General features: G+C 49.9%; 1 protein-coding gene across 1 annotated transcript in view; it reads right to left on the bottom strand.

The window, feature by feature from the left end:
- LOC119167636 (sulfotransferase ssu-1) overlaps window positions 1–19,139 on the bottom strand; it is a 49,440-nt gene that overhangs the window by 11,125 nt on the left and 19,176 nt on the right. The window contains exons 2-3 of the mRNA XM_037419143.2: window positions 15,651–15,826; window positions 11,291–11,443 (exon numbers count right to left, since the gene is read on the bottom strand). Coding sequence (XP_037275040.1) covers window positions 11,291–11,443; window positions 15,651–15,826 — 329 coding nt within the window. The remainder of the gene's footprint in view (window positions 1–11,290; window positions 11,444–15,650; window positions 15,827–19,139) is intronic.

Raw genomic sequence — 19,139 nt, 5'->3', positions numbered from 1 at the left:
GCGCTCGAGAAAGCGCGTCGGCATCTTCATGTTTGCGCCCTGACCTTGTGGGAATCGAGGCTGGCCCGCTGCCTTTGCGCGGGCTTTCCCGCCTTTTCTGCCATTCTCATGTCCCGACATGTCTGCCCTCCTTTGCCGTCAGCCGCGCTGGGAAGGGCGGAGTGACGTTTAACTCCCTCACCCGGTAGCGGATGTTGACTGTGGCGCCGCGCGCGGGGACCCCCGAGAGGTTTTCGCGCGCTGCGTCGGGAGCGGGGGTACAGTCCGGGACTTCAAACGGTGAGCCACGCATTCTTTTCCGTCCGTCGAGTCCCGTCGCTCGGGGCTCGTCGGACTTCGCTGACGGCGCCTCGCGCCCGATGCGAACGCTCACCTTTTGTTGCCCCGCTGCGTACTCACGGCCGAAGGGCAGTACGGTGTCCTAGTGCGTGGCCTAGCTACGCCGACCCGTCTCCCTTCGAAGCCAACGCGAGCGCCTTTGCCCTCGCTCGAGCAACCGGGCCCCTTTGTCCCGGTGTCTCCGTGGATCACCTTTACCGCGGAGACGTGCTCGTGGCACCCCTGTGTAGTACTTTGTGCCCGTGGCGTGGATAAGCCTACTTGCTTTCCCGCCGCGCCTTTTTGCAACGGGCTGTACTGCGTTTGGTGTTGCCACAATAAAGTGTTGCGACTTGAGCAGTATCGTGTTTCCCGCCACGGCGACGGTTAACGCGTGCCCTGCGGCTCGCTAAGACCGGACCCACGCTGGTGGCCGTACTCCTTCGGGATACGTGTACACCACACTGGCGCCCAACGCGGTATCAAAAGCTCTAGCTTTTGACTGCTCTTAGCGAGTCAGTTCGCCTGCGCGATTCGGGCTCGTCGCAACATGGCTGCCTCGCGGGACTTTTGTCCGCTGTCCCTTTTAGCGGATGCCGCGTTGCACACGGAGGCCATTGCCTCTATTGACGGGAACCCTTCTGCACCCGTCTGTGTCGGTACCCCCTATTGCGGTGACGACACGAGGCGCCTAGCCGCTCCCTTTGGAGATGGCGCGTCGCTTCGGAATGGGCCTCTTGCCCTACCCGAACGTTATGTCTGCTTCGTGGCATGCCGCGTTGCACCAAGAGGCCACCGCCTCTATCGACGGGCGCCCTTCGGCGCTCGCCTGTGTCGTCACCCCTTTTTGTGGTGAATACACTCCTACGTGGTAGCTGACGCGCTATCTCGTGCCCCTTGTTGTCTGCCGAGAACCTGGATTTCGGTGCGACGGCCGCTCGCGGTGCCTTAGCACATGCAAGCGTCGGGGGCGAAACAGCAGCTTCGCCGCCATTCGGCGAGAAGGGTGAGTCACCATGCGGACAAACCTTGGCTGCTAACCAGGTAAGCGGCGCACCGCGAAGCGGCCGAGCGGGGGAGCTTTCCGAAGGCCACGAGGCCGAGAGCGAACCCGTAACGCCGACTCACGCGGCGCGGTTGCTGCGGTCCTGAGTGGGCGCGATACCAGACTCCCTCATTTGGGAGAATGGGAATTGCTTTCGGCAGCGAAGAGCTACTGAAGGCTCAGCAGAGGGATCCGTTTCGAGTCTCGGAGGGACGGAGCGCCGTATACGCTGCTTGCTTTGCGGCGGGCGCCGTTAAACCGTCTTGACGAGGCGCGGAGCGCCGTTACGCTGCTTGTTCTGCGGCGGGCGCAATTAGGGGGCTGAAACAGCGTGTGTCGCTGAGTCCCCGGCGGATTCATTTTGCTGGACCATGACGGGCTCCTGCTGAACTATATAGCCACTGACGACGAGTCCAGCGACCCGTTTAAGGTGGTTATGCCCAAAAGTCTGAGAGCCGCACTGTTGCGATCCTCTCACGACGAATCCATGGCCGGTCACCTGAGTGGCTCGAAAGTTTTTGCAAACTGAGCAATGTTGTGACCTGGCCCGGCACGAAGCGTGGCTTTTATCGCTATTCCGTGCCTGCCACGTCTGACAAACGGTTGAGCCAAGGGTTGGAAAGCCGCCCGGTCTTATGAACCGATTGTCAGTGAGCGTCCGTGGCGCGTACTAGCTGAAAGATCCCCTTTGGGAAAACTCAGCCGTGCCCACATCGCAGACCTGAAGCCCTTTGTCACGGTCTGACGAGCTCGCGCCAGTGCCCTGCGGCACTTCGCGCAAGCAACGGGCACACCCGGAGCGACGGACCGCATTCGGACCCCGCGCCGGTATAATCTGAGGAAGCGGTCACCTTTGTGATTTCGCGCCGGACGGCGGACTTCTCCGCAACCGAAGGCCCTCAGTTTACTGTCTAGCCTCAGTATAGGTTGGCTTCTTTACGGCCTTTTCTCGTAAAGGAGTTGACCCCGCCCTGTCTGCTGCCAGTTTTTTTTTAAGTGTTCATGTGTATTTTATGTTTCTTTTGTCTAATATTAAGTGTTATTTGTGTTTTGTTTTTTTGCCAGATGTTTAGTGTCAGTATGCTCTGCGTTTACTTTCTTTTTTTTCCGTGTTCGTTTCGTCTACCGCGAAGGGAGCTGTGTGTGACCTTGAGTGTCGGTGCTCGCCGGGAGAGAGAGACGAAGGACGCTTTGCGCCTACGCTTGCGCAGCCGTCGGCGGTGTGTGTGCGTGCGTGTGTAAGTGCGTGACGCTTCAGTGCGAGCCCGCGAAGAGTGCGTCATGGCTGCCCTCCATCGACGCGGACACTGGAGGTGCTGGGGGGTCACTGACCCACTGACGTCAGACCATCTGGCTGTGCTCTGCTCTCGGCCGTCGTCGAAGAAGCCCCGCTGCCTTTACCACCATGGCTCCTGCGCGAGGCCGCTTGAAAGTAGCTATATGCTTGCCGGCCAACGCCAGGGCGCCTTGCAGCCAATTTTGGTTCGGCCTCCCTGACCACCGGAGAGGCCCGGCTTCCCGCAACGTCCAGCTCCGTCATCGAGCCAGAAATGCGGGGCCTCTGAACAACCGAAGCGGCTTTCGTCGGACTCGCGGCTTATCAAGAGCAGCAACAAGCCACCAGTGAGCCCCCTCCCGTATCTGTGACCTCGCACTCGGGCATCGCACCCAGCGGACACTGTCACGCCCTTTTCCGCCCCTCCGCGCAGTGGACGCTATTCCCCTTAAGCACCACGAACACCAGTGCCACGTTTCTGTCCTCCCTTCCGCAGTTATTTGTATAGTGTCATGTGTTTACTTTGTTATTTATGTTTTGTTTCTCATTTGTGATCTTTTTTAGCAGCAGTAACAGGGCTGGACTGAGGTTAGCTGTAGCTCATAGCAGTGTCATTTTAACTGCATGGGTGACGTCCGGCTGCCTTTTGCAGACCGGTAAAGGGCAAATTTAGGAGGGGGGGATGTGGGAATCGAGGCTGGCCCGCTGCCTTTGCGCGGGCTTTCCCGCCTTTTCTGCCATTCTCATGTCCCGACATGTCTGCCCTCCTTTGCCGTCAGCCGCGCTGGGAAGGGCGGAGTGACGTTTAACTCCCTCACCCGGTAGCGGATGTTGACTGTGGCGCCGCGCGCGGGGACCCCCGAGAGGTTTTCGCGCGCTGCGTCGGGAGCGGGGGTACAGTCCGGGACTTCAAACGGTGAGCCACGCATTCTTTTCCGTCCGTCGAGTCCCGTCGCTCGGGGCTCGTCGGACTTCGCTGACGGCGCCTCGCGCCCGATGCGAACGCTCACCTTTTGTTGCCCCGCTGCGTACTCACGGCCGAAGGGCAGTACGGTGTCCTAGTGCGTGGCCTAGCTACGCCGACCCGTCTCCCTTCGAAGCCAACGCGAGCGCCTTTGCCCTCGCTCGAGCAACCGGGCCCCTTTGTCCCGGTGTCTCCGTGGATTACCTTTACCGCGGAGACGTGCTCGTGGCACCCTGTGTAGTACTTTGTGCCCGTGGCGTGGATAAGCCTACTTGCTTTCCCGCCGCGCCTATTTGCAACGGGCTGTACTGCGTTTGGTGTTGCCACAATAAAGTGTTGCGACTTGAGCAGTATCGTGTTTCCCGCCACGGCGACGGTTAACGCGTGCCCTGCGGCTCGCTAAGACCGGACCCACGCTGGTGGCCGTACTCCTTCGGGATACGTGTACACCACAACCTGTACACAATCGTGATATCGAACTCCTGCAAACGCAAACTCCACCGAGCGAGACGGCCGGATGGATCTCTGAGATTTGCCAGCCAGCAGAGCGAGTGGTGGTCAGTCACCACTTTGAAGGGACGACCGTAGAGGTAAGGCCTAAACTTGGTCGTCGCCCACACGACTGCGAGGCATTCTTTTTCCGATGTAGAATAGTTGGTCTCGGCTCGAGAAAGAGTACGACTGGCGTAAGCTATTACATGTTCAACGCCACCGTGTCGTTGTACAAGGAAAGCGCCAAGTCTGACGTTGCTGGCATCTGTATGAATTTCTGTAGCAGCGTCCTCATCAAAGTGGGCAAGAACAGGGGCTGTTTGTATTCTCCGCCGTAGCTCTGTGAACGCTGCATCTTGTTCTGCGCTCCAAGTAAAAGGCACGTCATCCCGAGTGAGTCGCGTAAGAGGTTCAGCTATCTTCGAGAAGTTGGCGATAAATCGGCGATAATACGCGCACAAGCCGAGGAAACGGCGTACTGCTCTTTTATTTGATGGAACAGGGATGGCGGCGACAGCAGCAGTTTTTTTCTGGATCAGGTCGCACTCCATCTGCACTAATGACATGCCCCAGAAATTTCAGCTCTTCGTAGCCGAAATGGCATTTTTGGGGTTTCAGCGTGAGTTTAGCTGTGCGAATGGCGTCCAGAATCTTTCTCAGACGCTTCAGATGTTCTTCGAAGCTCTCGGAAAAGATGACCACATCATCGAGGTAGACAAGGCAGCTTTGCCACTTCAAGCCAGCGAGAACTGTGTCCATCATCCTCTTAAAAGTGGCTGGGGCAGAACAGAGGCCGAAGGGAAGAACACGGAATTCGTAAAGTCCGTCTGGAGTCACAAACCCAGTTTTTTCTCGGTCTCGTTCATCCACTTCAATTTGCCAAAAGCCACTCTTTAGATCGATGGACGAAAAATACTTCGCGTGTCGTAATCTGTCGAGAGAGTCGTCGACCCGTGGAAGCGGGTAAACGTCTTTTTTCGTGACGCTATTAAGCTTCCTGTAGTCAATACAAAATCGCAGCGTTCCGTCTTTTTTCTTCACTAGAACGACTGGCGAGGACCAAGGGCTGCTGGATGGTTGAATAATCCCGTCATCGAGCATATCTTTCACTTGTGTCTGAATAGCCGCACGTTCTTTGGAAGAAACGCGATAAGGCTGCTGCCGGATGGGGCGGACGTCATCGTCGGTAATAATTCGATGCTTGGCGAGGTGTGTTTGATGGACTTTGGAAGAAGAGGCGAAGCAAGATCGAAACTCCTTTAAAAGGTCATGAAGTGCAGCCTTTCTCTTGTCTGACAGCGTCGATTTAATGTAGATGTGGTCTCATGCGTTTCCTCGGACGCGAAGCACTCCGTGACGTCGGCAACAGGGTCTCCATAGGCTACGGTGGTTCCGCGGAAAAGATGCCGGTGCTCGTAGTTGAAGTTCGTAACTAGTATTTGTGACTGTCCGTTACGGACACGCACAACACTTCGGGCAGCACATACACCTTGGAGTAGCAGAAGTGATAGGTTGCTTTCAGCCACCACGTCACCGTCCCGGAGGTCTTCACAAATGACTTCGATGGGAACAGTCGCTCGGGGCGGCAGCGTCACACTGTCATCAGCAACACGCAGCGCAGGTCTACGGCAGTTATCAGCGTCTCGATCTGTTGCGCCTTGAGTCGAGAAGGTCACGATGCGTTCACGGAGATTTATGATGGCACCGTATTCCCGAAGGAAGTCCATGCCGATAATCAGCTGACGTGAACAGTCGCGCAGAACGAGGCAGCTACGATGCGTTCACGGAGATTTATGATGGCACCGTATTCCCGAAGGAAGTCCATGCCGATAATCAGCTGACGTGAACAGTCGCGCAGAACGAGGCAGCTGAGCACAAACGTTGACGCACGAATTTTAACTCTTGCCGTACAGCGACCCAGTGGTGTTACAACGTGTCCTCCAGCAGTTCGAATTCGCGTTTCATTCCACGGCGTAATCACTTTCCTGAGATCTTTTGCTAGCCTCCCGCTGATAATCGAATAGTCTGCACCAGTGTCTATCAATGCATTGACCTGAAAACCGTCAATCAGCACAGGTATGTCAAGTGACACGCGGTCACTGGGTTCAGATGTGGATTTCGGCGTTCCTTCGGTACTGCGATTATTCTCTGGTTGAATGTCTTCCGTGTTGCGTGCAAGCGTCGATGGGAGGTCTTCCGCACTTTGAGTCCCAGCGACCTTGCCCCCGAAGGCCGCTGCCTTCAGTTTTCCCGACGGGGGCTTGGAGAGCGTTCTCGTGCCGTCACATCGAAACGTGACCCAGTGGCTGCGGGTCTCCTCGGAGATGGTGACCGTGATTGACGTCGTGTAAAGGGTGCACGCTGTTGCGCGAGATATTCTTCGATGTCCCTCGGCCTTTGACCAATTTGGGGACGAGGTGAATTGACGGAAAATCCACGCAGGCCAAGTTGCCGGTATGGGCATTCGCGGTAAATGTGACCAGCCTCACCGCAATGATAGCAGAGGGGTCGTCTGTCCGGCGTACGCCAGATATCAGACTTGCGCGTCGGTGCACGGCGACCATCGATGTCCAAACCAGCGTGCGCCGACTGAATCGCGACTGACGGCATCATTGTCTGGATCGGGACGTAAGGAACTGTCTGAAGCGGAACGTGCGGCACTGTCTGGATCGGGACGTGCGGCACTGGCTGGGTCGGGACTCCTTGACCAGAACGAGGCGTGGCAGATCGCAAAACTTCCGCGTACGTACGACGGCGACTGTCAGTAGACACAGGAGCCGTTTCCGGATCAACCGACATCAGCGGAAAACGATGGGCGTGCAACACCTGTTGGACCTCGTCACGGATGACACTGGTGATAGAACCAACATCGATTGGTCTTGTCCCGTACATCTTTTCCATTTCTTCCCGGACGACAGATCAGATGATCTCGCGAATCCATTCGGGGCTCTTGCTCCCAGGGGTGGCGAAAATTTCGGGGTTGAGGCAGCATTCACTTGACGGTCAAACAGGGCAGACCGTTGGTGCAGTACTTGCTCCATTGTTGCCGCTTCAGTAAGGAACTCAGCAACACTCTTAGGGGGACTACGCACCAAACCAGCAAAAAGTTGTTCCTTCACACCACGCATGAGGTGGCGCAACTTTTTTTCCTCTGCCATAGCAGGATCCGCTCGCTTGAAAAGCCGTGTTATGTCCTCAACGTACATCGAGACGGTCTCGTTTGGCATCTGGATGCGTGATTGTAGTGCACGCTCCGCTCGTTCGCGGCGGTCGGGACTCCTGTAGGTCTCCAGAAGGCGACGCTGGAACTCGCGCCAAGATGTCAGAACATCATCCCTGTTCAAAAACCACGTCTTGGCACCGTCCTTCAGGCAAGTGTACACGTTCCGGAGCTTCGCGGCATCATCCCAGTAATTTATCGCTGCGACACGTTCGAACTCACTCAGCCAGTCGTCAACATCTTCATGCTGCTCTCCATGAAAAGGGCTAGGCATGAGCGGGTTCTGGACGGTGCAGTAGATCGGCGTGGAAGGTGTCGGAGCTTGCACGGGATCTTGTGTCGAAGTCATAGTCGCTGCGTCAGTGGTTGGTGTCTCAGGTGGTAGGCCTCGTTGGCGGCGGCTTACTCTGTGAACAGGAGTGTCCACGGGTGCAGGGCTTGTGTTCCGGCTGCTGGACGGGGTCTTGGGCATCGGGTGGATCGTGAGACGTTGTACCCAGCACCTCCACCAGTCTTGTCACGTTTCTTAAGACAAACTTCGTTTATTGGGTTCGTTGAGTCGACTAGCCAAGCAGCAGCTCAGACAAATCGTCTTTGTCTTCTTCCACTCCCGGATCTCACCCAAGCATATCAGGTGGCAAAATTATATATATATATATATATATATATATATATATATATATATATATATATATATATATATAAGGGAAACAAGAGTATACTTAAGGGCTCGTTTCGTGTTTTACATAATATTAATGGGATCTAACAGACAATAATGCCAAGGAAGGTATAGCAGAAGTTATTAGGGCAATTGTAATGTAAATGAGAAGAAACAAAAGTGGGTGAAAAGATAACTTGTTGGGTCGGATCCTGCACAGGGCAAGTTATCTTTTCACGCACTTTTCTTTCTTCTCATTTACATTACAATTGCCCTAATAACTTCTGCTATACCTTCCTTGGCATTATTGTCTGTTAGATCTCAATAATATTGCGTAAAACACGAAAAACGAGCCCTTAAGTATACTCTTGTTTCCCTTATTCATTAACGAGGGTCTCGTACTGGCAGACTTGGTGCCTCTCGGTTGTATTCGGGGGACTATTGGTCAGCTGCCAGTTAAGTAATAAGTTCACGTGCTACGTGACGCCAAACATGCTCATAAAGAGTGTACCACACTCGCCGCCATGGCTACTAGTGGCGCTGACTGACACTCCCACGTTTAAATTGACATAGATACTCAATAAAGTGGCTGGGGGGGATAGCTGTCGTGGTAGCTCAGCGGTAGAGCAATGAACGCGTTATTCGAAGGTCGCAGGTTCGGATCCTGCCCACGGCAAGTTATCTTTTCACCCACTTTTCTTTCTTTTCATTTACATTACAATTGGCCAAATAACTACCCCTATACTATAGCTTCCTTGACATTATTGTCTGTTAGATCTCATATATACATATATATATACATATATATATATACATATATATATATACATATGTATGTATGTATGTATGTATGTATGTGTGTGTATGTATGTATGTATGTGTGTGTGTATGAATGTATGTATGTGTATGTGTGTGTATGTGTGTGTGTGTGTATGAATGTATGCTCAGTAAAGTGAAAAGTTGGGCGAGTTGGTGCTGGTTCATGATGATACGGGGCGCGAAAAAACGACACACAACAGAGAAGAAGTACACAGACGACGCGTCGTCTGTGTACTTCTTCTCTGTTGTGTGTCGTTTTTTCGCGCCCCGTATCATTATGAATGTATGTATGTGTATGTGTATGTATGTATGTATGTATGTATGTATGTATGTATGTATGTATGTATGTATGTATGTATGTATGTATGTATGTATGTATGTATGTATGTATGTATGTATGTATGTATGTATGTATGTATGTATGTATGTATGTATGTATGTATGTGCGTGCGTGTGCGTGTGCGTGTGCGTGTGCGTGTGCGTGTGCGTGCGTGCGTGCGCGTGTGTGTGTGTGTGTGTGTGTGTGTGTGTGTGAAAGTGCAAGATAGAAAAATAGTCGGATCAAAGACGCGCGGAATCAAAGTGCGAAGCGTCAACCACTGAGCCACGGAGGAGCACGTCCTTCAACGTTCAAACGGCAAGCTATTTATACCTCACACTTACCGCTGGTGATGGGCATCTCGTGGGGCGGGGAGGGGCTATCGTGTTTTCATCATTGCCAGTAAGATGGTGAAATGAGCGCGCGTTCACCCCATCGTCAAGACGCGGCGGCGCGCGCTCTTGTATCCCACGCGTACTTCGCACTGCGGAGAGAAGGAGGTGGTCTCATGCACCCTTATCTCGTGATGGGGAGAATTGTACGTCTTGGCTGGCCTTGGGCTTTCACCGAAACGATTCTGTTCTAGTCACCACGCACACAAAGTCACTGGAATTGTTGCACAGTCTTCAATTGTGAAAATAGCGTGCTTTTAAGACACAATGAAGTAAGAACGGAAGCGCTACTTCGCATTTATCTGCACCTGTCAGTACGTTTCATGCGTCATTTGTGTGTGAGAAACGCGGGGCACGTTTCCATCTGCTTGCCATTCAGCGCGTGGCTTTCCAATTTGTTGCTATTGCGTTCATTGCTTCGCCTTTGCGGCAAAGCTGTGACTTTTGTTTTGCTGATATGAGCCAACAACCCGATTTCATGTGACAGTCTCTTGCTGCGATGCAACAGAGACCCCCAAAATATTTTTTTTTAAATGTCAGTGATTATTGCAGCATGCAGTGGCGATTGCAAGCGTACATCACCCGATAGCTGAGTATTGTTACATCGTGGCGACACCCGAGTGGTTACAGGTTTTCACGCAAGGGCGGCTTTTCCTCTAGAGTCTTTATATTGACTCTTTGTTCCGTAGTAGCCCAGCGCCGGTTTTCCTTCTCTGTAGTACAGCAAGAGCGACGCGCTCGCGTGCACATACGCCGCTTCGATTCGATACGTGGCCGCGCCGGTTGCACTGGCGCTCTTCGAGCGCTGCCACGCTAAGCGGGTTTACCCTTGACGACATATTGAGCGCTAAGAGACAGGGACAGGAGAGAGTGGACACCACAATGCGCTAACTTCAACAATTTTTATTTTCAGGAAACGCGAACCTATAAATCCGTGTACAGTGGCGCCACCAGTCTAACCACTAGCCCAGCAGAAAAGCCCTTTCTCGATCTAACAAGTCAACTGACGGTGCACTTACACATGCGTCACCTTTGCGAAAGATAGCATGGGCTTCAATTATCTCTCGCACGTCTTTTTCTTTATGCTTCGCCAGAACACTGCAGGATGCGTACAAGGGTGTGCAACCACATTCCACGCAATGTACTGACAAATGGCCATAATTATTCTTGTTTTTAACATTGAGCTTATGTTCACGAAGACGGTCATTAGGGGTAGTTTATGGGCTTCCTCTGACTTGTGGTGGTATATGTATAGGTCAGACGGGTAGATGCCTTAATGACCGTCTTCGTGAACATAAGCTCAATGTTAAAAACAAGAATAATTATGGCCATTTGTCAGTACATTGCGTGGAATGTGGTTGCACACCCTTGTACGCATCCTGCAGTGTTCTGGCGAAGCATAAAGAAAAAGACGTGCGAGAGATAATTGAAGCCCATGCTATCTTTCGCAAAGGTGACGCATGTGTAAGTGCACCGTCAGTTGACTTGTTAGATCGAGAAAGGGCTTTTCTGCTGGGCTAGTGGTTAGACTGGTGGCGCCACTGTACACGGATTTATAGGTTCGCGTTTCCTGAAAATAAAAATTGTTGAAGTTAGCGCATTGTGGTGTCCACTCTCTCCTGTCCCTGTCTCTTAGCGCTCAATATGTCGTCAAGCTCCCTTTACCAACACGCCCAAAAAATGGCACTGCTAAGGGTTTACCCTATTAGTGGGCACAACTGTACACCACGATACTGCAGCATGATTTACCCGCTGCAGTTATGTAGGTCATTGAGAGTACAGCATACTTGGCCTGCGGCGAGTATGGCTGCCTGTCGAAAGGCAGGTGCGTCTTGATGGCACCGGGCTTGCTCCTGAGGATGGAGCGCTCGGCTCCTCGCATCTCCAGGAAGGGAGTGTTGTCCCAGAACTGCTCACGGTTCCGAGGAGGAACTCCACCACTGTGAAAAAAGAACGAGTTGATCCTGTCGTTATTCACGGCCGAAATAAGGGCAGACATGAGGCGTATAAAATAGGCAATATTATTTAAGTCAATGAAAAGATAAAACATCCAAACATCCACTATATATTCAGTTCATTCCACCCAACTGTACCAGTTATCCCGGTGACCACATCAAATGTCTATTTGCAAAAAAAAAGAAAAACATGCACGCTGATTAGAAAGCTGCTAGTGAATTCCGTGGAGCAAACATTTTTCGGCGACTTGGTAGCCTTACCATATTTTCGGAAAGTCTTCCTAGTCATGTTCATGGAAAAATTGATTCCGATAGTATACATTGTTTCTTCCCTGAAGGTGAAATGTCGTTTAAATGGTTCCTCACACTTAGCCTAACCGCAACTGCACAGCGACGAAGATAAAAAAAAAATGGCAGCATATCCACGGAGTGAATGATGGAGAGCGGGGCGAAGCATTCGTCCGTCTATGCGTCCGTCTGTGTGACCGTCCATGCGTCTGTTCGTGCGCCCGTCCCTGCGTCCGTTCATGCGTCCATCCATGCATCTGTCTGTGTGTCCGTTCGTCCATCTATTGAACACTCCAAGTCCCACCATCTCGCATCTTTTTATCATATATTCCCCATATAGAAGCACCGCCATTCAGTGGACATTCCAAGGACTAAACGAGAGGTGGCACACGCACACTTTCTTACGGCTTGCGCTTCGGGTCTACTTCCCACCTTCAACCACCTTGAGTTCATGGTATATACTAGTACACTGTATTCATGGCACTGCGGCCCAACGCTCGCTAAACCTTTCTAAAACCATGGAGGTTACGCCCAGCGAGTATAACGTAGCAACGTTTTCCTGTCAGATAGTGCTCAATGTACATGCCAGTGGCTGATAATGGGGATCGCAGCATGCGCGTTGACTAAAAGCCGAATGCTCCCATCTCTCATTCCCCATTAGCAGCCATTGGCATGTACATTGAGCACTATTTTTTATTGTTAAACAACGCACAGAAGAAATCTCTCACCGGCACCACCTTGGAGGTCAAATGTTATACCTATTTCGGGTATGTGCCACTGGTGGTTTCGTACTATGAGGGACGCACAAGCCACGCCTTAAGGAGCTTCGCCCCTAAAAGGCAGAGGCCGCGAAAGAGAGGGGGACAGAAAAGAAGAAAAAGCATGGCTACTGTGCAGCATCAATAAATTCTGAAAATATCCTTTTCCATGGGGCTTCTTCTCTAGGCCACAGCAACAGCAGCGTCTGCGTAGCAGTTTGCGAATTTCCCAGAGACACACGAAGATTTGCTTGTTCATTTTCCTTCTTTTTTAACTAATGAAATTCTAGTTCTTTGGAGTTACCACCTATTTATCTCCTTAAATTATTAGTTATTTACCTACTTTGTTCGTAAGTCACTTTATAATTATCCACTCTTATATTTTCTAAATGACTGAATGATTATTTTTTATTGAACAAAATTTAAAAACTCGTTTTTTTCATAACCGCTGGTTTAATGGCCAATCCCACACAGTGGGTACGAGCCAGATTTGTAGATACACGCTAAAAGTGGCAACCGGCTCGAACATGTACGGATGTAAAGCGAAGCCGGTCCGACTTTCATAGCTCGCCATTCTCGCAGCAAATGCTTCATTTCAACACAAACACGGCATTGACAGCCGGCGAGCGCAGTCGGCTGTCCTCACCTTCCTGACAGTGTCGTCATGGAGCTTCGACCAATTACAGCGGCGGCGAGACTAGCGATGGCGGCCGCGCAGCCTATTGCTTGTTGTCGGCAAAATAAAATTATTTTCGCTCATTTATGCAAATTTTCAACTTTATTTTAGAGTTCGCCGCACAAAATTGCGTATCAGGACACCATAATCTCGCTTAAAAAAAGCGTTTCAGTGTCCCTTTAATGAGCCTGGTGGAGAGGTCAGCCTCGAAAGTGGGTTTCTAGCCTGTTACTTCTCGGGGGGTAAGGGAAAACGTAAATAAAGAGATGCACGACGACAGGTGACTATGGTACGGCGCAATATCTCTGCACGCCCTGTCCCCTGCGGGACAACACATTGCGATAAGTAGCGAGTCACTGGGAGTGGCAAGGGAATACGTCTATTTACGACAGGTGGTGACCACGGAACCGAACTATGGTGAGATTCAAGTATGTGAAAAAAAATGTAGCGGTGAAGCACATTTGGCAGGCATTTTGATATCATGAATAGTTTAGTCTGCCACTATCACACAAGAGAAATAGTGTACGTAACAGCTGCATCTTACCGGTACTTACCGATGGAGAAGAAACGTGGATGCTTAGAAATAGATTTCAACTTAAATTGTGGATGACACAGCGAGCAGTGGGAACAAGAATGATAGAAGTAACTTGAAATGACAAGATGAGAACCAGAAGAAACGCGCATGCGCAGAGCACGTACGCGTAGGCAAGATAACTGCTGGCCTTTAAGAGCAACAGACTTGATTCCAAGAGAAGTAAACACGCGAGGGAGGGGCAGAAAGTTAGCTGGGTATAAGGGATGAAGAAGTTCACAGGTGGTCACAGCGATCGCATGGCTGGGTTGATGATGCTACCCAGTCACGCTGATGATGATACACAAAAGTTCTGTGTGTGCCAAATAAGAAATGGGCCGTCTATAAGCCCTGTTTTCTGACCAATGAAACAATGTCAGTAAGCCTATGCATATCAGTACAATGGAATAAAAAAATTGTTTTACGAAGAACATGAACGCACGATGTCTGCGTGTAGATAAGGCACACCGACACGAGGCATTGTAGTATTCAGTGATTTGCCTGTTTCTTCTATATATGTAGCCATTCGACATTCAGCATAGGGTGTGTGCAGATTCTCAAGTTATCATGCAATTCTCACGCCTCTCACTGTGGCCCTAGAGGCATTGAGAATCCTTCAATTAAGGGCACTGCTGGGCGCATAGACGTGTGATCACCATTTTCCGTCGACGAGCAACATGAACTTTTCTGTCATAAGAAATGTTTAGGGTAAGAAAGAAAAGGGTGAGCTAGTTGGTAGATATTCATGTTCAAAGACAGGGCTCGAAAACTCGAACACAAGATGAACGCCAAGACAAGCGCCAGCACACAGCAAGGACAACACACGGCATTCGCGCTGTCCTGCATGACTTCTCTCTCGTGTCCCTTTTAGGGGCGAAGCTCCTTAGAGCGTGGGCTGTGCGTCCCCTGTAGCCTGTATGTAGCCACCTCTAGTTTAGTTCTTGCAGTGTTCACTAGATGGCGGTACCGTCCCCTGTATGTAGCCACCTCTAGTTTAGTTCTTGCAGTGTTCACTAGATGGCGGTACCGTCTCCTGTATGTAGCCACCTCTCGTTTAGTTCTTGTAGTGTTTACTAGATGGTGGTACTTGTAGCTGATGATGAAAAGATGCAACATGTTATAAACTAGAAAGCGGTACTTGTAGTTGATGAAAGACGCGAGATCTTATAAAATAGGAATGATGTCACATATGGCGCGTGTCATTGGTTGAAGGCAATCGTTCGATTTAGTGCGGAGAATATGCAGCCATCAAACTCTTTGACTCTGGAATCGTCCTCATGACCATGTACCTCGCACCCAACCTGTCGACCGGGAACATCAAGACATTCATAGACACTGCGTTACGAAATTATGAGAACAAATACAAGAATGGACCATTTGTACTACTTGGAGACTTTAACGTGGCTATCATAGACAATAATTGGCTTATCCAACATATGGCTTCTAGATATGCACTCAGACGTATATCGTTTGACCATATGAAACCTATCACGATCCGAGGAACATGCATAGACCTAGTATTTGCAAATTGCCCACTGCAACCCATACAGGAACCGCTCTCCCTTCATTTCACAGACCATAAAGCCGTCATAATGAAGGGACATTGCAAGCCATCCATCGTCTAAGAAAAAATAAAAGTTGATTTGTGTATATACACACACAGCGTTTCTCACGTCTTTACATGATGATCGACTGGGCGAGGCGAATTACACGGAAGATTCACAGTTTACCGATGAATCCCTCCGGAGCTTCACCCATTCATCATCATTCACCCCGTGAATATGCCGTAATTTTTTTGCACGCCCCGTCACTTAGCATACTAATGTATCTGTCTATATTCTACACAGGTCGAACGAAGCGTCACCGCGCTAGTGGGATTAGTGAGTGTGTCTCATGTACCTGTATATGTTGTAGACGATGTACTGCAGCCAGGTGGTTCCACACTTGGGGTAGCTGACGACGAACACGTCACCTGGCAGCGGCTCGTAGGCGAGAGCCGATCGAACGCACTGCTCGGGAAAATAGTGGCTCCAGAGCATGCCCTCGATCACGCGAGTCAGTGGCCGCACCGACATCTACGCAGAAAAAGGGAGAAGTTGTAAGGCAAGAGCAGAAGAAGTCGCATTCTCGGTACATGTAAGACTAGTTGGGTGTATTACAGGAAAACCATCAGAATAACGTATGCTGACGGGCTGGTTGGTGCATAGCTGTAATGGAAATGGTAGGCACAGAACGAAGACGATCGTATACGATAAAGACGTACGAGCGCGCATTCGTTGCTTACTTTAATTCAAGCAAAACTGCGATTCGGCCTAGTTGGAACATATCCATCTTAAAATTTTTGCGCAAACACAGAGGGACACAGAAAGGAAGACAAACGGGCGCCTGTTTGTCTTCCTTTCTGTGTCCCTGTGTGCTTGCGCGAAAATTTCCAGATGCCTTTAATTCAACCAGTGTTCAGCTTCCGAAACTCCCACGCAATATACGCTCACAGGCTCTGCTGAAGAACTTCACAAATGTTTGAGCGTGCCACGCCAAGGTGAAATCTCTGGCCGTGTCGTGCAATTATCACGGGTTGAGTAAACTAGTGAAGTGCACTAGTGAGCGCAAATGAGAAATTGTCCGCGTTTTTAATGTTGAAACTTACAAAGCGCAGACGCCATTTGGGACCATCGTGATAATAAATAATGCAAGGAAGCCATTGGTTAGTCGATACCCAATGAAACAGTTTAACACTCTTGAGATGGATGACTACTTATTGCAAAGAATTCTGGTGACATAAGTTCGTTTCTTGATTACATCAACATTCATGACATCTTTCTGCATCGACGACGAAGTTTTTCAGTCTTTACCACACAGGGCGTTACTTATGAGAGTCCCGCCGTGCACAGAAAAGAATGGGTCTGTGTCCTTTATCAACAATGCTGGGGTTCCGGGGCATAGTTTTCTAGCTTTGCTGCAACTTTATCATGGGGCATTGGTAATTTCTTTTCAAGATGAGTTGTTTGTACAAAAGGAAGTTATTTGTATAGATTCGCGTGTGGCACCTGTGTTGTGCAATATCTTCTTAGCAGACAATGACCTAGAGCTGGAAACCGGCTTGCCTAAGGACAAGGGTTGTATACGCACAGTTAGATCTGTCGACTTTTTTTTGTTTAAAAACAAAAGCAAGATAAGGCCTATTCAGCACGTGTCACAATGTTTTTCAATGCTTTTCAAGTACTTGGACAAGGGCTCAAGTTTACCGACGAGCTTCTTGTTAATGACAAGCTGCAGTTTTTAGATAACTTTAGGCTCTAGGAAACCACGTGTGTTGGATGTACTATCGGTGTCAAATAACACCCGAACAGCGGCAAGCATTAGCGATGGTACAGTCCGTGCCATCCGGTCATCACCGTGGACATGTCAAATCGGAGGGCTGCTCAGCGGTCCGGGGTGATGGCACGCGGCAATATGCGATTCGCAAGGCTTACCGCTGTTCGGGTTTCATTTCACGCCGACGTACAGTCGCCCTCAACATGACATGAAACACGGGAGCGCATGCATGACCTCACCAGTTCAAAGGTTGCGCGTGACTTTCAAACGTGCTTTTATTAGGGGCGAAGTTCCTCTTGTTCTAACCTTGTACTGCGTCAGGCGTAACCGGCAGTATCAGACAAACAGTCAAACAGGTGGATGGACGTACGGACAGAAGGACGCACACATGAACGGAGGGGATGGATGGACAGACAAACAGACTGACAGACAGACGCTTCGACCCACTCAACATCATTCACCCCGTGGTTATGCTGTACTTTTTTTTTATTTCATCAGCTGAATAATATTTTATTTGGGATTATACCGAAATGAGAGCAACACATTTTGTTATGAAAATAAGGACTAGCGAAAACCATGCGCAATCTTTGAACTCAAAGTGGCCAAATATTGCAACATGGTGGCCAAACCCGCTCTGGTGAGGGAGTGCATAACCGGCTGTGGTCGCCAGTGAGGCTGCACCCTAAAGCTTTTTTCTTTCTTTTTATGCAAATTTCATCATGACACGTTTTTTTAATCCGCTAAGAAGTTATCCGACAGTGGGATCGGAACCACAGACCTTTTGCATGCGAGGCTCATGTTTTACCTCTAAGTAGGCATTGTGCCGTACTTTCTTACCACTCGTTCTACAATGACTACGGATCAGCTCTAAGCTTGACCTTCGTCATAGCTCGGGTGGCCTTCCTGTAACCCTATGAAACTCAATATTTCTCCTCGGAAGGAACAGTCGACTTCACTGCGCTGTTTGAGACGCTTAGACGTAACTTAGAAAGCAGTTTTCAGGTCTTCTCCTACGTTGACCCTACCTCCTATGGAATATTACCCTGGTTTTGAATTCAGGCGAAGGAAAAATCACCTTCACCTAACTGGGGGTGCTTGCCCGCAATACTTGAAGTGCTACCACGTTACTTACATCACGGGTATGTACTTCTGTGTGTCTCTACTCTGTGCGCGTTGGCGTGTTCAGGATCGATGCCTCAAGGGAGATTTCTTGGGTTGAACCACCCCTCATTGAACTGTGAATTTATGCATCATATGGACTTAAATATGCCAAAATTATGTTTTTTTCGAGGCACATGGTCTTTAAACATAGGTTTACAGCGTTAGTTTACTTTGATATACAGGTCAATTTCCAGCAGATTAAAGGCGGTGATAATGGTTAGTACCATTTTTTTCAGATGATTCTTCCTTTACCTTCAGGCATGAAGCACGCCTAATGCGTGAAATGAAGCTTGACGTAAAGGGCGTAAGAAGCCTGAAAGCTGTGAAGGCAGAACTGTGCATAGGCGAAAATCAGATGTTTGCATTGAGGGACAAGGAAGGCAAGGTGACAACCGATATGAATGGGATAGTTAAGGTTGCGGAGAAGTTTTATGGAGATATGTACAGCAGCCGAGACCACCAGTTTGATATCGTAATCAGTAATAGCCGAGAGGAATCTGGCATCCTTCCAGTAACGACAGGGGAAATAAAGAAGGCCCCAGAGGTCTTTCGAAGAGGCAAACCCGCTGGTGGGGATAATGTGATATCAGGCCTGTTGAAGAAGGTGGAGAGATTCTGTTAGAATATCTGGCCACCCTATATACGAGGTGTCTCTTGACGGGACGGTTACCACAATCTTGGAAGATAGCCAACATCATCATCCATAAGAAAGGGGATTGAGAGGACTTGAAAAATTGCAGTCAGATCAGCTTACTGTCCGTTGTCAGCAAGCTATTAACAAAAATATTAGCCAGTGCAATTAATACGTCATTTGAGTTCGATTAACAAAACAACCCAGCAGTATTTCGTTCAGGCTACTCAAGAATAGACCATATTCAGACTATTATTCAGGTGACGGGGAAATGCTCAGAA

This window comes from Rhipicephalus microplus, chromosome 6 (assembly GCF_043290135.1).
Source record: "Rhipicephalus microplus isolate Deutch F79 chromosome 6, USDA_Rmic, whole genome shotgun sequence".
NCBI classification, from domain to species: Eukaryota; Metazoa; Arthropoda; class Arachnida; order Ixodida; family Ixodidae; genus Rhipicephalus; species Rhipicephalus microplus.
This window is presented reverse-complemented; position numbering and strand designations above follow the sequence as displayed.